The sequence below is a fragment of the Entelurus aequoreus genome, linkage group LG16 (genome assembly GCF_033978785.1).
Source record: "Entelurus aequoreus isolate RoL-2023_Sb linkage group LG16, RoL_Eaeq_v1.1, whole genome shotgun sequence".
In the NCBI taxonomy this organism is placed as follows: Eukaryota; Metazoa; Chordata; class Actinopteri; order Syngnathiformes; family Syngnathidae; genus Entelurus; species Entelurus aequoreus.
In genome coordinates this window covers 32,227,146-32,244,390 of record NC_084746.1, presented here as the reverse complement: position 1 = coordinate 32,244,390, position 17,245 = coordinate 32,227,146, and the positions used below count along the sequence as shown (strand labels likewise).

At 44.0% G+C, this 17,245-nt stretch overlaps 1 protein-coding gene across 3 annotated transcripts in view; it reads left to right on the top strand.

Moving 5' to 3' along the window:
• LOC133630850 (oxysterol-binding protein-related protein 1-like) overlaps positions 1 to 17,245 on the top strand; it is a 63,978-nt gene that overhangs the window by 32,166 nt on the left and 14,567 nt on the right. For all 3 annotated transcript variants that reach the window (XM_062022656.1, XM_062022655.1, XM_062022657.1), the window contains 5 exons: positions 12,550 to 12,684; positions 12,961 to 13,058; positions 13,128 to 13,310; positions 13,379 to 13,486; positions 13,551 to 13,640. In XM_062022656.1, the coding sequence (XP_061878640.1) occupies positions 12,550 to 12,684; positions 12,961 to 13,058; positions 13,128 to 13,310; positions 13,379 to 13,486; positions 13,551 to 13,640 (614 nt within the window). The remainder of the gene's footprint in view (positions 1 to 12,549; positions 12,685 to 12,960; positions 13,059 to 13,127; positions 13,311 to 13,378; positions 13,487 to 13,550; positions 13,641 to 17,245) is intronic.

The window sequence follows — 17,245 nt, the reverse complement described above, 5'->3', positions numbered from 1 at the left end:
AGCGTTTTCCTGCTCAAATGAGCGGACTGTTGAAAATAGGAATCGGGGGATTACTTTTCACAAGTAAGATTTAACATTAACATACTATTGGTTGTATTTTGTGAAAAGAATATTACCACAGAGTTGAGAAAAAGCAAAGATGTTCAATATTTGTATGTGAAAATCACAAAGAAATCTTCCGGGGAAGGATGACCCCCCTACAGGGGTTTGGTTTACAAACTTTCAGCCCCACCTAAAACAAAATTCACCAGCTGCCACTGATTATGATGCATTCTCATTTTAGGCACAGTATAAGACAATACTTTCTTAACAGTATAATTGTAACCAGGAATAAGTCTCCAAGTAACACTATTCAAATACTAACATTGTTGGGTAAGACAGAGTTTGGTTTTATTCTGAATCCAGTGAAACAGATTGGTGGTTTTAGCTGATATAAAGACTTTCAGGTGTTTATATATGTTTATGTTTAAGTATTTGGCAGACGCTTTTATCTAAAGCAACATACATAAAAAATACATATAAAACAATCACTGTAAACATTGTCATTTAAGGGAAGAATGTAATACAAAATATCAATACAAAGTGTCAAGACAGAATAAACTCTGCTGCTGCAGCAACAGAGATACAGTCTATAGGTCCCTAAGATATATAGATATCTAATGTATTCATACATTGTTTATGTAGGATATACGCATGTATGTATAACCTAATCATATTGTTTCTTGAACTTAAAAATAGCTGACCGTTTTTTTCCCCCTTCTTTGGGATTATATTCCCAGTTTTGATCTCGGACGTCTGGTTACTTATAGCATATAAGAATATTCTATTACTGTTAAGCAAACTATGAATAATAAAACACGCCAAAACATGTGTCCTTTATCATAGCTACATGTATGACAAAAAAACGCGTGAAAATCAGTGGTATTCAGTGAGGTAAGATGAATTAAATGCGCTGACAGTTCATTGCTCCTGCCATATGAATTGCACTGAGTGGAGCGGATCACCACTCCAAGATGGCGGCCCCGCGTCTCGTCAGCGCCAGTAGGCAGTAGCGGTCGATGCTGCGTCTACTTATAAGATGTCTATGGTTATAACGTTAGCAGTGAGTTTACAGCCTCACTAATTTTTTCTTCTTTCTTTCTTTCTTTCTTTAGTTTATTTCGAACATGAACACACTTACATCTTAATACGTCACACAATTTCATATCATTTCATTTTACATCATGCCCGAAAAGGAGTAGGAAGAAGCAAAGCTTATTTAATCCTACCCCTTTCCCACTTCAAAGCGTTTACAATGATGTAGAATCATTTACTGACCTTTTTATATAATAAAATAACATCTATGAATTAGTATACACAACAGTTTTATATGTAATTAATTAATACAGTCATTATTAACATACTGAGATGAAGAATATCTTATTTTTAATAAGGTTAGAAGTATTTCTCATAATTCTTCTTCTTTGTACTTTGTAAGCACTATTATTTTGAACAACCTCTTAAACTGGATCATATCAGTACAATTTTTAACTTCTTTACTTAATCCATTCCATAATTTGATTCCACATACTGATTTAACTACACAGCAAATAAAAGTCACGTTACTTAGCCAATAAACGTTAGCTTACATTCAAAATTTACCGTTCTTTGTGCAACTTCAAATGTCGAACGAAGTTGGAAGTTGCGTCTCCGTCTGTAATCTTCGAACCGCATGTTTTGCATACTGCAATTCGTTTTCTGTTGACCAACTCGTAGTTTTAATACCCGAACGAAACTATCTTTGGCATAATTTTTCCTCACTGGCGCTTTGTTTGACAGCTCTTCTTCGTTGGTTGTCCTGCAATTTGATTGGATGAATGCTGTGGGATGAAAACAATGTGGATCTAATTTGATTGGATGTTGTACTGACAGGCAGCACACACGCTGACAGACACACACGTACACAATGAAAGATACGGAGCGCTCCTGAATTAACTTTATAATATTTGGGTTTTGGGGAAAGTAGCAAGTCTTGTCAAGTCAAAAGGCTCAAGTCCAAGTGAAGTCACAAGTCATTGATGTTAAAGTCTAAGTCGAGTTGCAAGTCTCTTTACATTTTGTCAAGTCGAGTCTAAAGTCATCAAATTCATGACTCGATGCCAAGACATGTGACTCGATATATATATATATATATATATATATATATATATATATATATATATATATATATATATATATATATATATATATATATATATATATATATATATGTGTGTGTGTGTGTGTGTGTGTGTGTGTGTGTGTGTATATATATATGTATATGTGTGTGTATATATATATATATGTGTATATATATATATGTGTATGTATATATATATATATTTTTTTATTTTTATTTTTTTTTTTATGGAAATGGTCATTATTGGAAACTCAAGACAGCCATGACATTATGTTCTTCACAAGTGTATGTTAACTTTTGACCACGACTGTGTGTGTGTGTGTGTGCGCACGCGTGCACATATATACACACAGTCGTGGTCAAAAGTTAACATACACTTGTGAAGAACATAAACATTGAGTTTCCAATAATTTCTACAACTGTTATTTTTTTGTGATAGAGTGATTGCCGCACATACTTGTTTGTCACAAAAAACATTCATTAAGTTTGGTTCTTTTATGAATTTATTATGGGTCTAAAAATGTGACCCAATCTGCTGGGTCAAAAGTATACATACAGCAACATACATTATACATTTTGGTGATGTAGAAAAGTTACAATCAAATCAAATTAGCTTCATGGCATGGCCTCTTAACTTCTTGTGAGTGATTATGATTGATGACACCTGTTGACTTCTCTGAGCCCATTTAAATAGGGCTCATGTGATGCAGTCATTAGACTCGGTTACAAACACTACAATGGGAAAGTCAAAGGAACTCAGCACAAATCTGAATAAATGAATCATTGCGTGGGTTCCCTCCGGGTACTCCGGCTTCCTCCCACCTCCGAAGACATGCACCTGGGGATAGGTTGATTGGCAACACTAAATTGGCCCTAGTGTGGGAATGTGAGTGTGAATGTTGTCTGTCTATCTGTGTTGGCCCTGCGATGAGGTGGCGACTTGTCCAGGGTGTACCCCGCCTTCCGCCCGATTGTAGCTGAGATAGGCTCCAGCGCCCCCCGCGACCCCGAAGGGAATAAGCGGTAGAAAATGGATGGATGGATGGACTTGAACAAGTCAGGAAAGTCACTTGGAGCCATTTCAAAGTATCTTAAGGTCCCAAGAGCAACTGTGCAGACAATTGTTTGTAAGTATAAAGTGCATGGCACAGTTTTGTCACTGCCACGATCAGGAATACAATGCAAGCTATCACCTGCTGCTGAGAGAAAATTGGTCAGGATGATCAAGAGTCAACCGAGAACCACCAAAAAGCAGGTCTGCAATGAATTGGAAGCTGCTGGAACACAGGTGTCAGTGTCCACAGTCAAGCGTGTTTTGCATCGCCATGGACTGAGGAAGCCCTTGCTCCAGAAGCGACACCATAATGCTCGTCTAAAGTTTGCTGCTGATCACATGGACAAAGATAAGACCTTCTGGAGGTAAGTTTTGTGGTGAGATGAAACAAAAATTGAGCTGTTTGGCCAAAATACCCAGCAATATGTTTGGAGGACAAAAGGTGAGGCATTTAATCCCAGGAACACCGTGCCTACCGTCAAGCAAGGTGGTTGTAGTATTATGCTCTGGGCCTGTTTTGCTGCCAATGGAACTGGTGCTTTACAGAGAGTAAATGGGACAATGAAAAAGGAGGATTAATTTCAAATTCTTCAGGACAACCTAAAATCATCAGCCCGGAGGTTGGGTCTTGTGCGCAGTTGGGTGTTCCAACAGGACAATGACCCCAAACACACGTCAAAAGTGGTAAAGGAATGGCTAAATCAGGCTAGAAATAAGGTTTTAGAATGGTCTTCCCAAAGTCCTGACTTAAACTCCATTGAGAACATGTGGACAATGCTGAAGAAACAAGTCCATGTCAGAAAACCAAAAAATTTAGCTGAACTGCACCAATTTTGTCAAGCGGAGTGGTCAAAAATTCAACCAGAAGCTTGCCAGAAGCTTGTGGATGGCTTCCAAAAGCGCCTTATTGCAGTGAAACTTGCCAAGGGACATGTAACCAAATATTAACATTGCTGTATGTATACTTTTGACCCATCAGATTTGGTCACATTTTCATCCATCCATCCATATATCCATCTTCTTCCGCTTATCCGAGATCGGGTCGCGGGGTCAGCAGCCTAAGCAGGGAGGCCCAGACATCCCTCTCCCCAGCCACTTCGTCCAGCTCTTCCCGGGGGATCCCGAGGCGTTCCCAGGGGATCCCGAGGCGTTCCCAGGCCAGCCAGGAGACATAGTCTTCCCATCGTGTCCTGGGTCTTCCCCGTGGCCTCCTACTGGTCGGATGTACTCTAAACACTTCCCTAGGGAGGCGTTCGGGTGGCATCCTGACCAGATGCCCGAACCACCTCTTCTGGCTCTTCTCAATGTGGAGGAGCAGCGGCTTTACTTTGAGCTCCTCCCGGATGGCAGAGCTTCTCACGCTATCTCTAAGGGAGAGCCCCGCCACCCAGCGGAGGAAACTCATTTTGGCCGCTTGTACCCGTGATCTTGTCCTTTCGGTCAAAACCCAAAGCTCATGACCATAGGTGAGGATGGGAACGTAGCTCGACCGGTAAATTGAGAGCTTTGCCTTCTGGCTCAGCTGTTTCTTCACCACAACAGATCGATACAGCGTCCGCATTACTGAAGACGCCGCACCGATCTGCCTGTCCATCTCACGATCCACTCTTCCCTCACTCGTGAACAAGACTCCGAGGTACTTGAACTCCTCCACTTGGGGCAGGGTCTCCTCCCCAAGGAGGAGACCCTGGCATGACCATGGCACTCCACCCTTTTCCGGGCGAGAACCATGGACTCGGACTTGGAGGTGCTGATTCTCATCCCAGTCGCTATACACTTGACTGCGAACCAATCCAGTGAGAGCTGAAGATCCTGGACAGATGACCACATAATCTGCAAAAAGCAGAGACCTAATCCTGCAGCCACCAAACCGGATCCCCTCAACACCCTGACTGTGCTTAGAAATTCTGTCCATAAAAGTTATGAACAGAATCGGTGACAAAGGGCAGCCCTGGCGGAGTCCAACCCTCACTGGAAATGTGTCCGACTTACTGCCGGCAATGCGGACCAAGATCTGACACTGATCGTACAGGGAGCGGACCGCCACAATCAGACAGTCCGATACCCCATACTCTCTGAGCACTCCTCACAGGACTTCCTGAGGGACACGGTCGAATGCCTTCTCCAAGTCCACAAAGCACATGTAGACTGGTTGGGCAAACTCCCATGCACCCTCAAGGACCCTGCTGAGAGTATAGAGCTGGTCCACAGTTCCACGACCAGGACGAAAACCACACTGTTCCTCCTGAATCCGAGGTTCGACTATCCGGTGAAACCTCCTGTTACGGCTACTCTTACGTTCAAAAAAGTTAGAAAAAATAAAAATAAAGATAGCAGAGTAGTCCTGAGGAGGAGGTATTTGACTCACTAAATTCCTTAATAAGCACTCGCGAGATATGTCGAGATTCCAAATGATCATAATTTATTTTCACAAACAAAACATTCTCCGTGGTTGACTTCATAATAATCAAAATAACTTATTTAGCGGTAAATAAACTGTTTCACTCCTCACTCCTTAAACATGATAGACAGACAAAAAGGAGCACCCAGCTGTCCTGTCTTCTTAATCATAGGAGGAGGAAGTGGCTCACCAGGAGGAGCGTGAGCAGCTGAAAACAATCAGTCAATCACAATTCATCTAAAACATCCAATAATTCATCAACATCATTATTGGCATTATTTGATTTAATTGTCAAAACAATTAATAAATAAATAATATAGATAGGCTCCAACACGTCCTTTACAGTACACCTGAATAGACCTTACTGGGAAGGCTGAGTGTGATCCCACGATAGTTGGAACACACCCTCCGGTTCCCCTACTTAAAGAGAGGAACCACCACCCCGGTCTGCCAATCTAGAGGTACTGTCCCCTATGTCCACGCGATGTTGCAGAGTCTTGTCAACCAAGACAGCCCCACAGCATCCAGAGCCTTAAGGAACTCCAGGCGGATCTCATCCACCCCCGGGGCCATGCCACCGAGGAGCTTTTTAACTACCTCAGCAACCTCAGCCCCAGAAATAGGAGAGCCCCAGGAACTGCTTCCTCATAGGAAGACGTGTTGGTGTGATTGAGGTCTTCGAAGTATTCACTCCACCGATCCGCAACATCCGCAGTCGACGTAAGCAGAACACCATCCTCACCATACACCGTGTTGACAGTGCACTGCTTCCCCTTCCTGAGGTGGCGGATGGAAGTCCAGCATCGCTTCAAAGCCGTCCAGAAGACGTTTTCCATGGCTTCCCCGAACTCCTCCCATGTCCAAGTTTTTGCCTTCTCGACTGCTGAACTCGCACACCGCTTGGTCTGTCGGTACCTGTCCGCTGCCTCCGGAGTCCTATGAGCCAAAAGAACCCGATAGGACTCTTTCTTCAGCTTGACGTTCCCAGCAGACCCTCACAATGCGTTTGGGCCTGCCAGGTCTGTCCGGCATCTTCCCCCACTGTTAAAGTTTAAAGTACCAATGATTGTCACACACACTAGGTGTGGTGAAATTTGTCCTCTGCATTTGACCCATCCCCTTGGTCACCCCCTGGGAGGTGAGGGGAGCAGTGGGCAGCAGCGGTGGCCGCGCCCGGGAATCATTTTTGGTGATTTAACCCCCAATTCCAACCCCTGATGCTTAGTGCCAAGCAGGGAGTTAATGGGTCCTATTTTTATAGTCTTTGGTATGACTGAGGTGGTGATCGGTAGAAAGCTCCGCCCCTCTCTTCACCCGAGTGTCCAAAACATGAGGCCGCAAATCTGATGACACAACTACAAAGTTGATCATGGAACTGCGGCCTAGGGTGTCCTGGTGCCAAGTGCACATATGGACACCCTTATGTTTGAACATGGTGTTTGTTATGGACAATCTGTGACGAGCACAAAAGTCCAATAACAAAACACCACTCTGGTTCAGATCCGGGCGGCTATTCTTCCCAATCAAGCCTCTCCAGGTTTCACTGTCGTTGCCAACTTGAGCGTTGAAGTCCCCCAGTAGGGCAAGGGAATCACCCGGGGGAGCACTTTCCAGTACTCCCTTGAGTGTATCCAAAAGGGTGGAAAGCCATTTTTGCGCAAATGTCACAAAGTATCCCGCTTACATTACACCAAACAGCACAGAGACAAGCCTCAAAACTTCTGGAAAAAAGTAATTTGGAGTGATGGCTTTCTTCTGGCGACTCGACCATGCAGCACATTTTTCTTCAAGTGCCTCCTTATTGTGCATCTTGAAACCACATTTTTTCAGAGAGTCCTGTATTTCAGCTGAAGTTATTTGTGGATTTTCTTTGCATCTCGAACAATTTTCCTGGCAGTTGTGGCTGAAATCTTTGCTGGTCTACCTGATTCCCTCATGTTCCACTTCTTAATCAGCGTTTGAACACTGCTGATTGGCATTCTCAATTCCTTGGATATCTTTTTATACCCCTTTCCTGTTTTATGCAGTTACCTTTTCTCGCAGATCCTTTGACAATTATTTTGCCTTCCCCATGACTCAGAATCCAGAAACATCTGTGCAGCACGAGATGAAAGATGCAATGGTCTGTCAGAAGCCCAGAAACTCACTGACCTTTTATATACACACATTAATTACAAACAAACAGGTCACAGGTGAGGATTGGAACCTTGATTAGCCATTCAAACATGTGTGTGTCAACTTTTGTGCATGCTATCAGATCAAAATCACTGGGGTATTAAAACTTTTGATCAGGGTCATTTGGGTACTTTCTTTTGTCATTTTGATTTAAAGAGTAAACACAATTGTTTGCCAATACATAGCTTCACACAACCATTAAGCATGAGTGGAAGAAAGGTTTTTGTGTTATCATTCATATTCTCTGAAGAATGGCCAAGAAATCATAAATTCTCCCAAGGTATGTAAACTTATGTATGTATGTATGTATGTATGTATGTCCATCCATCCATCTTCAACCGCTTATCCGGAATCGGGTCGCGGGGACAGCAGCTCCAGCAAAGACCCCCAGACTTCCCTCTCCAGAGCAACATTTGCGACTTCCTCCTGGGGAATCCCGAAGCGTTCCCAGGCCAGAGAGGAGATGTAATCCCCCCATCTGGTCCTTGGTCTGCCGCGGGGCCTCCTCCCAGTGGGACGTGCAACGAGGACCTCCCTAGGGAGACGCTCGTGAGGCATCCGCACGAGATGCCCGAACCACCTAAGCTGGCTCCTTTCCAAGCGAAGGAGCAGCGGCTCTACTCCGAGTCTCTCTCGGGTGACTGCACTTCTCACCCTATCTCTAAGGGAGATGCCAGCCACCCTTCTGAGGAAACTCATTTCGGCCGCTTGTATCCGCGATCTTATTCTTTCGGTCATTACCCACACTTCATGACCATAGGTGAGAGTAGGAATGTAGATAGCTCGGTAGACCGAGAGCTTTGCCTTCTGGCTCAGCTCCCGTTTCGTCACAACAGTGCGGCAGAGAGACTGCAATACTGCCCCAGCTGCTCCGATTCTCCGGCTGATTTCCTTCTCCATCTTTCCCTCACTCGTGAACAAGACCCCGAGATACTTAAACTCCTCCACCTGGGACAGAGTCCTGTCCCCTACCCGGACTGTACAAACCATCGGTTTCCTGCTGAGAACCATGGCCTCAGATTTGGAGATGCTGATCCTCATTCCAGCCGCTGAACACTCGGCTGCGAACCGATCCAGTGAGAGCTGAAGGTCACGAACCGAAGGTGCCATCAGGACCACATCATCTGCAAACAGCAGTGACGCAACCTTTAGCCCCCCGAGACGTATACCCTCTCCGCCATGGCCACGACTCCGCCTAGAAATCCTGTCCATGAAAATCACAAACAGGATAGGTGACAGAGCGCAGCCCTGGCGGAGACCAACCCCCACTGGAAACGGATCCGACTTACATCCAAGCACCCGGACACAACTCTCGCTTTGGTTGTACAGAGATTGGATGGCCCTCAACAGGGTTCCCCTCACTCCGTACTCCCTCAGCACCTCCCACAAGATCTCCCGAGGGACGCGGTCATACGCCTTCTCCAAATCCACAAAACACATGTAGACTGGATAGGCATACTCCCAGGCCCTCTCCAGGATTCCCGCAAGCGTAAAGAGTTGGTCAGTTGTTCCACGACCAGGACGGAATCCACATTGCTCCTCTTGAATCTGAGGTTCGACTATCGGCCGGACCCTCCTTTCCAGTACCTTGGCGTAAACTTTCCCAGGGAGGCTGAGTAGTGTGATACCCCTGTAATTAGCACACACCCTCTGGTCCCCCTTTTTGAAAAGGGGAACCACCACCCCAGTCTGCCACTCCCTCGGCACTGTCCCAGACTTCCACGCAATGTTGAAAAGGCGTATCAACCAAGACAGCCCATCAACACCCAGAGCCTTCAGCATTTCTGGACGGATCTCGTCAACCCCCGGAGCTTTGCCACTGTGGAGTTGTCTAACTACCTCAGTGACTTCACTCCGAGAGATCAACGTCGATCCCCCATCATCCTCAGGCCCTGCTCCTATCAGGGAGGGTGTGTCTGATGTATTTGGGTTCAGGAGTTCCTCAAAGTGCTCTTTCCAACGCCCCACGACTTCCTCACTTGAAGTCAGCAAAGTCCCATCCTTGCCGTACACAGCTTGGATGGTTCCCTGCTTCCCCCTCCTGAGGTGCCGTATGGTCTTCCAGAACAGCTTTGGTGCCGCCCGATAGTCCTTCTCCATGGATTCCCCGAACTGCTCCCACACCCTCTGCTTAGCCTCGTCCACAGCCACGGCCGCTGCCCTTCGGGCCCGCCGGTACCTTGCAACTGCCTCCGGAGTCCCCTGGGATAACATACCCCGGTAGGACTCCTTCTTCAGTCGGACGGCTTCCCTGACCACCACTGTCCACCAGGGTGTTCGAGGGTTACCGCCCCTTGAGGCACCTAAGACCTTCTGGCCACAGCTCGCATCTGCAGCTTTAGCAATAGAGGCTTTGAACATTGCCCATTCCTGTTCAATGTCCCCAACCTCCACAGGGATGGCAGAGAAGTCCCGCCGGAGGTGTGAGTTGAAGTCCTTCCGGACAGAGGACTCCTCCAAACGTTCCCAGTTCACCCGCACTACACGCTTGGGTTTGCCAGGTCTGTCCAGAGGTTTCCCCCTCCATCTAACCCAACTCACCACCAGATGGTGATCAGTTGACAGTTCAGCCCCTCTCTTCACCCGAGTGTCCAAAACATACGGCCTCAGATCAGCTGATACGATTACAAAATCGATCATTGATCTTTGGCCTAGGGTGCTCTGGTACCAGGTACACCTATGAGCATCCTTATGCTTGAACATGGTGTTTGTTATCGCAAGTCCGTGACTAGCACAGAAGTCCAATAACAATCCACCACTCAGGTTCAGATCAGGGAGACCGTTCCTCCCAATCACGCCAGTCCAAGTATCACTGTCATTGCCCACGTGCGCGTTGAAGTCCCCCAGCAAGACTATGGAATCCCCTGCCGGCGCCCCATACAGGACCCCATGCAAGGTATCCAAGAAGGCTGAATACTCTGAACTCCTGTTTGGTGCGTATGCACAAACAACAGTCAGAGTTTTCCCCCCTCCAACCCTAAGGCGAAGGGAGGCGACCCTCTTGTCCACTGGGGTGAACTCCAACGTACAGGCACTCAGCCGGGGACTCGTGAGTATCCCCACACCCGCCTGTGCCCTCACACCCTGAGCAACTCCAGAAGTGAACAAGGTCCATCCCTTGTCCAGGAGTGTGGTTTCAGAGCCCTTGCTATGCGTAGAGGTAAGCCCCACCAGATCCAACCGGTAGCGCTCCACCTCTCGCACCAGCTCAGGCTCCTTCCCCACCAGCGTAGAGACGTTCCACGTCCCGAAAGTCAGCCTCTGCTGCCCCGAATTGGTCCGTCCGGAGCCTCCACTTTCACCGCCATCCACTTGGCAGCGCACCCGACCCCACTGGTTCCGACCGCGGGTGGTGGGCCCACGTGGCAGAGAAGATGGCGTGTCCACGTAGCTTCTTCGGGCTGTGCCCGGCCGGGCTCCGTGGCAAGCCCGGCCACCAGGCGCTCGCTGACGAGCCCTACCTCCGGGCCTAGCTCCGGAGGAGGGCCCCGGGCTTCCTCCGGGCCGGGTAACGCATCCTCTTTTAGTGTAGTTCATGGGGGGTATCGTAACCCTGATGGGGGGGGCATTCGGGTGCTACACCTTGCCCAAGGGTGACCCGGAACTATGTAGGCAGGGGCGTTCAACTCCCTGAGGCTTAATACAAGCCCACATACCCATAATGTATGTATATATATATATATATATATATATATATATAAATATATATATATATATATATATATATACATACATATATATATATAATGTACATGTATGTTCAACTACTTTTTATTGAGGGCCACGTTGCAGTTTTAGCTGCCCTTTAGAGGGCCGACCGCTTGTACCATTAATAAAAGAAACATACATGTATAAGGATTAGCCACATGATTGTCACACGATTACCTATGCATTTGATTAGTAAATGTATATTTTACCTACACTGTAAGAAAAAAAAATCTGGATTTTGCGGTCAAAAAATGGCAGAATTTTACCATAAAATCTACAGTAAAATGAATGGTCACACTCTATTTCACTGTATAATTCTGGTGCCAGTTTTGTTAGTTTTTTTGCATAAAAAATATGGTTGCTGTTTTCACGGTGTTTTACTGTAAATGTAAAAATGGTACCACCGTTTTTTTCTAATGGTAGGATTTTGAAGACCGAGCTATTTTAAAAAAATATATATATTGTCATGTTTACAGTGTACATTTTGATGGATAACTTGCTGTGAAATCATTAGGCTAAGTAGATATTTATGTATGTTTTTACCCCAAAAATGTTTCGAATGTATGATAATATAATAACTGTTGCATTATCAGATAAAGTTTAAAAGATATATAACTGCATGCAGAACATGTCTATTTTTCTGTCAAAATAGAAAAATAAAGAAAGAAAGCTAAAGTACTTAATTGATGCATATTGTTTCCAAACTTTCACGGGCCATTCAAAATGATGTGGCGGGCCAGATCTGGGCCTTGAGTTTGACACCTATGCACTAGTGGCACACATTTGATAATCACTGCTCCACACTATATGCCAGTAATTATTTTTAATGTGCACAATTGACTATAAAAACCCTATGATATAACTTACATTCGAGTATCAAAAACAGGCATTTATATGGATGCGTCCATTTGTGGGGGTAACAATAACCCCCGAAAACAGTGGGCATCTAGTATCTACTTATGTTTCATTGTTCACAAACATACTGTGTTTACAAGTAAAGGTGCAGCAACAGTACTTTAGCACATTATACATTGTCCCGGTGTCGTCTCTAAGGAGCTGTCCAAGATCGCCATGCCGGTGATATTTAACGAGCCGCTGAGTTTCCTCCAGCGATTGAGCGAGTACATGGAGCATACCTACCTCCTCCACCAGGCCAACGCCAGCACAGACTCTGTGGAAAGGATGAAGGTGCACACGTTCTTCCTATTCAAACCCGTGCATGAAAAGTTTGAGTTTGAGTTTATTTCGAACATGCAAGCATACAACATGATACATCACAATTATGTATTATGTATGACTGACTGAAGTTACTTCCAGCATGACCATGTGTGTCTTGTTTAAATGTGGTTCACTTCTTTTTGCACTTGTACAACAAACACAAGTATGCGACACATCTGAGGTTCCACTCTGACCTAGCGGTCTTATTTCCCATGAGTTATGTCATCTTATGCACACGCTGTGCAGTGTGTTGCAGCTTTTGCCGTGTCAGCCGTAGCGTCGCAGTGGGAAAGGACCGGGAAGCCCTTCAACCCCCTGCTGGGTGAGACGTACGAGCTCGTCAGGTGAGCGGGACTCACAGGTGTGTGAGAAGATGCTGGTTTAAAATAAAACAATCACTCCTGCTCCACCAGAGACGACTTGGGCTTCAGGTGGGTGTCAGAGCAAGTGAGCCATCACCCTCCTGTCAGCGCCTTTCATGCCGAAGGCCTCAAGGACAATTTCGTCTTCCATGGCTCCATCTATCCCAAACTCAAGTTTTGGGGTAAGAGCATAGAAGCCGAGCCCAAAGGAATCATCACGCTGGAGCTTCCCAAGTGAGCGTCAACAGCTATTTGTTGTCTCTTCTCTCTGCTGCTTCTCACCACTTTCTGTCTCTCTGCAGGTACAACGAAGCCTACACCTGGACGAACCCCACCTGCTGTGTACACAACATCATCGTGGGCCAGCTCTGGATCGAGCAGTACGGCAGCGTGGAGGTGGTCAATCACAAGTAAAGACTGCCGCACACCCACACAGCATTAGAGGAGAAGTGATGTTGAGTAATTGTGTGACAGGACCGGAGAGCGATGCAGTATGACCTTTAAACCCTGTGGTCTCTTTGGCAAGGAGCTTCATAAAGTGGAAGGATACATCCTAGATAAAAGGTATCATTGTCTGTTTAGATCTGCTGTATGTATAAACATGTACACACAATTCAACATGGGGTAATTCAGTCAAAATAATAATTGCCAAAAGTTTAAAAAAAAAATATAATTTCGTAACCTTCTGTTGACATTTTATTTTTTAATTAAACAATGTACGTACAAACATATATTCTCAATGTACATAAAAACCAAGGCACTGTCAACAAATCTCAACAATTTCAAACAACCATCAAGTTGAGCAAATATTGTTTTTCGCAAAACATGTAAAGAAAAGAAAACTAAAGCACATACAAATAGAATATAAAAATAAGAACTAGGGCTGTGAATCTTTGGGTGTCCCACGATTCGATTCAATATGGATTCTTGGGGTCACGATTCGATTCAAAATCGATTTTTTTTTTTTAATTCAACACGATTCTCGATTCAAAAACGATTTTTTTTCCCGATTCAAAACGATTCTCTATTCATTCAATACATAGGATTTCAGCAGGATCTACCCCAGTCTGCTGACATGCAAGCAGAGTAGTAGATTTGTGTAAAAAGCTTTTATAATTGTAAAGGACAATGTTTTATCAACTGATTGCAATAATGTACATTTGTTTTAACTATTAAATGAACCAAAAATATGACTTATTTTATCTTTGTGAAAATATTGGACACAGTGTGTTGTCAAGCTTATGAGATGCGATGCAAGTGTAAGCCACTGTGACACTATTGTTCTTTTTGAATTTTTTTTATAAATGTCTAATGATAATGTCAATGAGGGATTTTTAATCACTGCTATGTTGAAATTGTAACTAATATTGATACTGTTGTTGATAATATTCATTTTTGTTTCACTACTTTTGGTTGTTCTGTGTCGTGTTTGTGTCTCCTTTTAATTGCTCTGTTTATTGCAGTTCTGGGTGTTGCTGGGTCGGGTTTGGTTTTGGAATTGGATTGCATTGTTATGGTATTGCTGTGTATTGTTTTGTTGGATTGATTAATAAAAAATAAAAAAAATAATTAAAACATTTTTTTTTTTAATTAACTTTAAAAAAAAAAAATTTTTTTAAAATGAGAATAGATTCTGAATAGCCCAACGTGAGAATCGTGATTCGAATTCGAATCGATTTTTTCCCACACCCCTAATAATAACAATAAATAATAATTAAAAAATAGGATAAGATACACTCAGTGGCCTAGTGGTTAGAGCAGGGGTCCCCAAACTTTTTGACTCGGGGGCCGCATTGGGTTAAAACAATTTGGCCGGGGGCTGTGTGTGTGTGTGTGTGTGTGTGTGTGTGTGTGTGTGTGTGTGTGTGTGTGTGTGTGTGTGTGTGTGTGTGTGTGTGTGTGTGTGTGTGTGTGTGTGTGTGTGTGTGTGTGTGTGTGTGTGTGTGTGTGTGTGTATATATATATATATATATATATATATATATAAAATGAGAGAGCGCACTTTCCGCACGCGATGATGTCACGTTATCGATGAGAAAATGCATTTTTAGACCAAATGATTTGCCTGAGCGGCTAGGAGACACCGTGAGTAGCAAGCGGTACAAAGTGGATAAGAAAAGACACAAAAAAATATTTTATTTTATTTAACTTGGGACTTCCTGTGGGCCTGATTTTGGACGCTGGCGGGCCGGATACGGGCCGTAGTTTGGGGGACCCCTGGGTTAGAGTGTCCGCCCTGAGATCGGTAGGTTGTGAGTTCAAACCCCAGCCGAGTCATACCAAAGACTATTAAAAATGGGACCCATTACCTCCCTGCTTGACACTCGGCATCAAGGGTTGGAATTGGGGGTTAAATCACCAAAAATGATTCCTGAGCGCGGCCCCCGCTGCTGCCCACTGCTCCCCTCACCTCCCAGGGGGTGAACAAGGGGATGGGTCAAATGCAGAGGACACATTTCACCAGACTTAGTGTGTGTGTGACAGTCATTGGAACTTTAGCTTTAAAAATTCAAACAGACAAACAAGGCTAATCTAAATCACTTGAAATTTGTGCAATAACAAACTCAATTCAAGGGCTTTTGTATTTTTAATCATTTTAAATAAATGATAAATGGGTTATACTTGTATAGCGCTTTTCTACCTTCAAGGTACTCAAAGCGCTTTGACAGTATTTCCACATTCACCCATTCACACACACATTCACACACTGATGGCGGGAGCTGCCATGCAAGGCGCTAACCAGCAGCCATCAGGAGCAAGGGTGAAGTGTCTTGCCCAAGGACACAACGGACGTGACTAGGATGGTAGAAGGTGGGGATTGAACCCCAGTAACCAGCAACCCTCCGATTGCTGGCACGGCCACTCTACCAACTTCGCCACGCCGTCCCCAAGATTTAATTGATCATTTTAAATTATTAAGCCAGTTAGAAAATGTAGGTTTTACTCGACATTTATGTAGAAACATTTTTGCTTTAAATGTCTTCAAAGCCAAACATGACAAAGGTTCTTAAAATGGAACTGCACTTTTTTGAAAGTTCACAATCATTATGAAAGACGTGACAATAGATGTATATTTTTTGATGCATTCTAACTCATAAATAACAGAGCCAATGGCCCTTTATTCCGCCCATAAAACCCAATAAAAAAATATCCATAAAGCGCCAACAATGCTCCATATACATGTAGTGACTTGAATATTAATCAAGTATTAGGGATATTGTTATTATAAGCGCTAACACAGACAAACTATTTATAGCGTCGCCGTGATCACGAGCTTGTGTGCCAATGTTGACATGATCAACTGATCAGCTGCTTCCTCGCTTTCTTGCTCGTCAAACTTCATTGTAGATCATAAATCATGCATCTCACCTGGATAGTAGAAGGACGAGGATGTAATCCGACAAGTTGGTACACTTTGACAGCTACTTTAGAACCAGAAATGGCGAGAATGACACAAAAAGACGCTTGCATGGTTTCATTCCCCTTTTCTTTGTGAGGAATATGAGTCATTCATCTAAATGGGAATATATGAACATCCTAGCTATCAGCATCCTAATGACAGCAGACCTTGTACAGTATGTATTGTTTTATTATTATGTTTATTAAGTCTGCAGTGACTAATAATCAGTGATGAAGTAAAGAAAAGCAAAATTTGTGATGCATTTTTTAAATTAATGCACTGTGTATTTGTTTTTGTATTTTAACATTGTATAAGTCCCTAAAATTTGAAATAAAATCGTGGAGGCATGGCGGAGACATTTAAAAAAAAATAATAATTTGCCTTCCTTTATACTTCTTCCAAACAAGCCGTTGGGAATTTGCCTAATTTGTGACATTTTTCCAATTAGTGACATCAACAGAATAATATATCGTAAAGATTTACCTGAAGAACTTTGCACGAGTCCACCATTGTAGCCCAGCGTTGTAGTCAATATTCTCCTTTTTCTCTATCCTCTTGTTGTGGGGCAGACTGGCTCGTACATACACATGCATACTCCACTGTTGCCATTTCTAATACAAATTAGCATATAGTTCCGATTTATATCTGTCAGTAGATTCTCTATGGAAGCGCTAAAAACTACAATATAGCTGACAGGAAGAAGACTCAGTCGAAGTGGAGGCACATAAATTAGACTGCCTAAAACAACAGCACATCGTGAAGAGAGGGT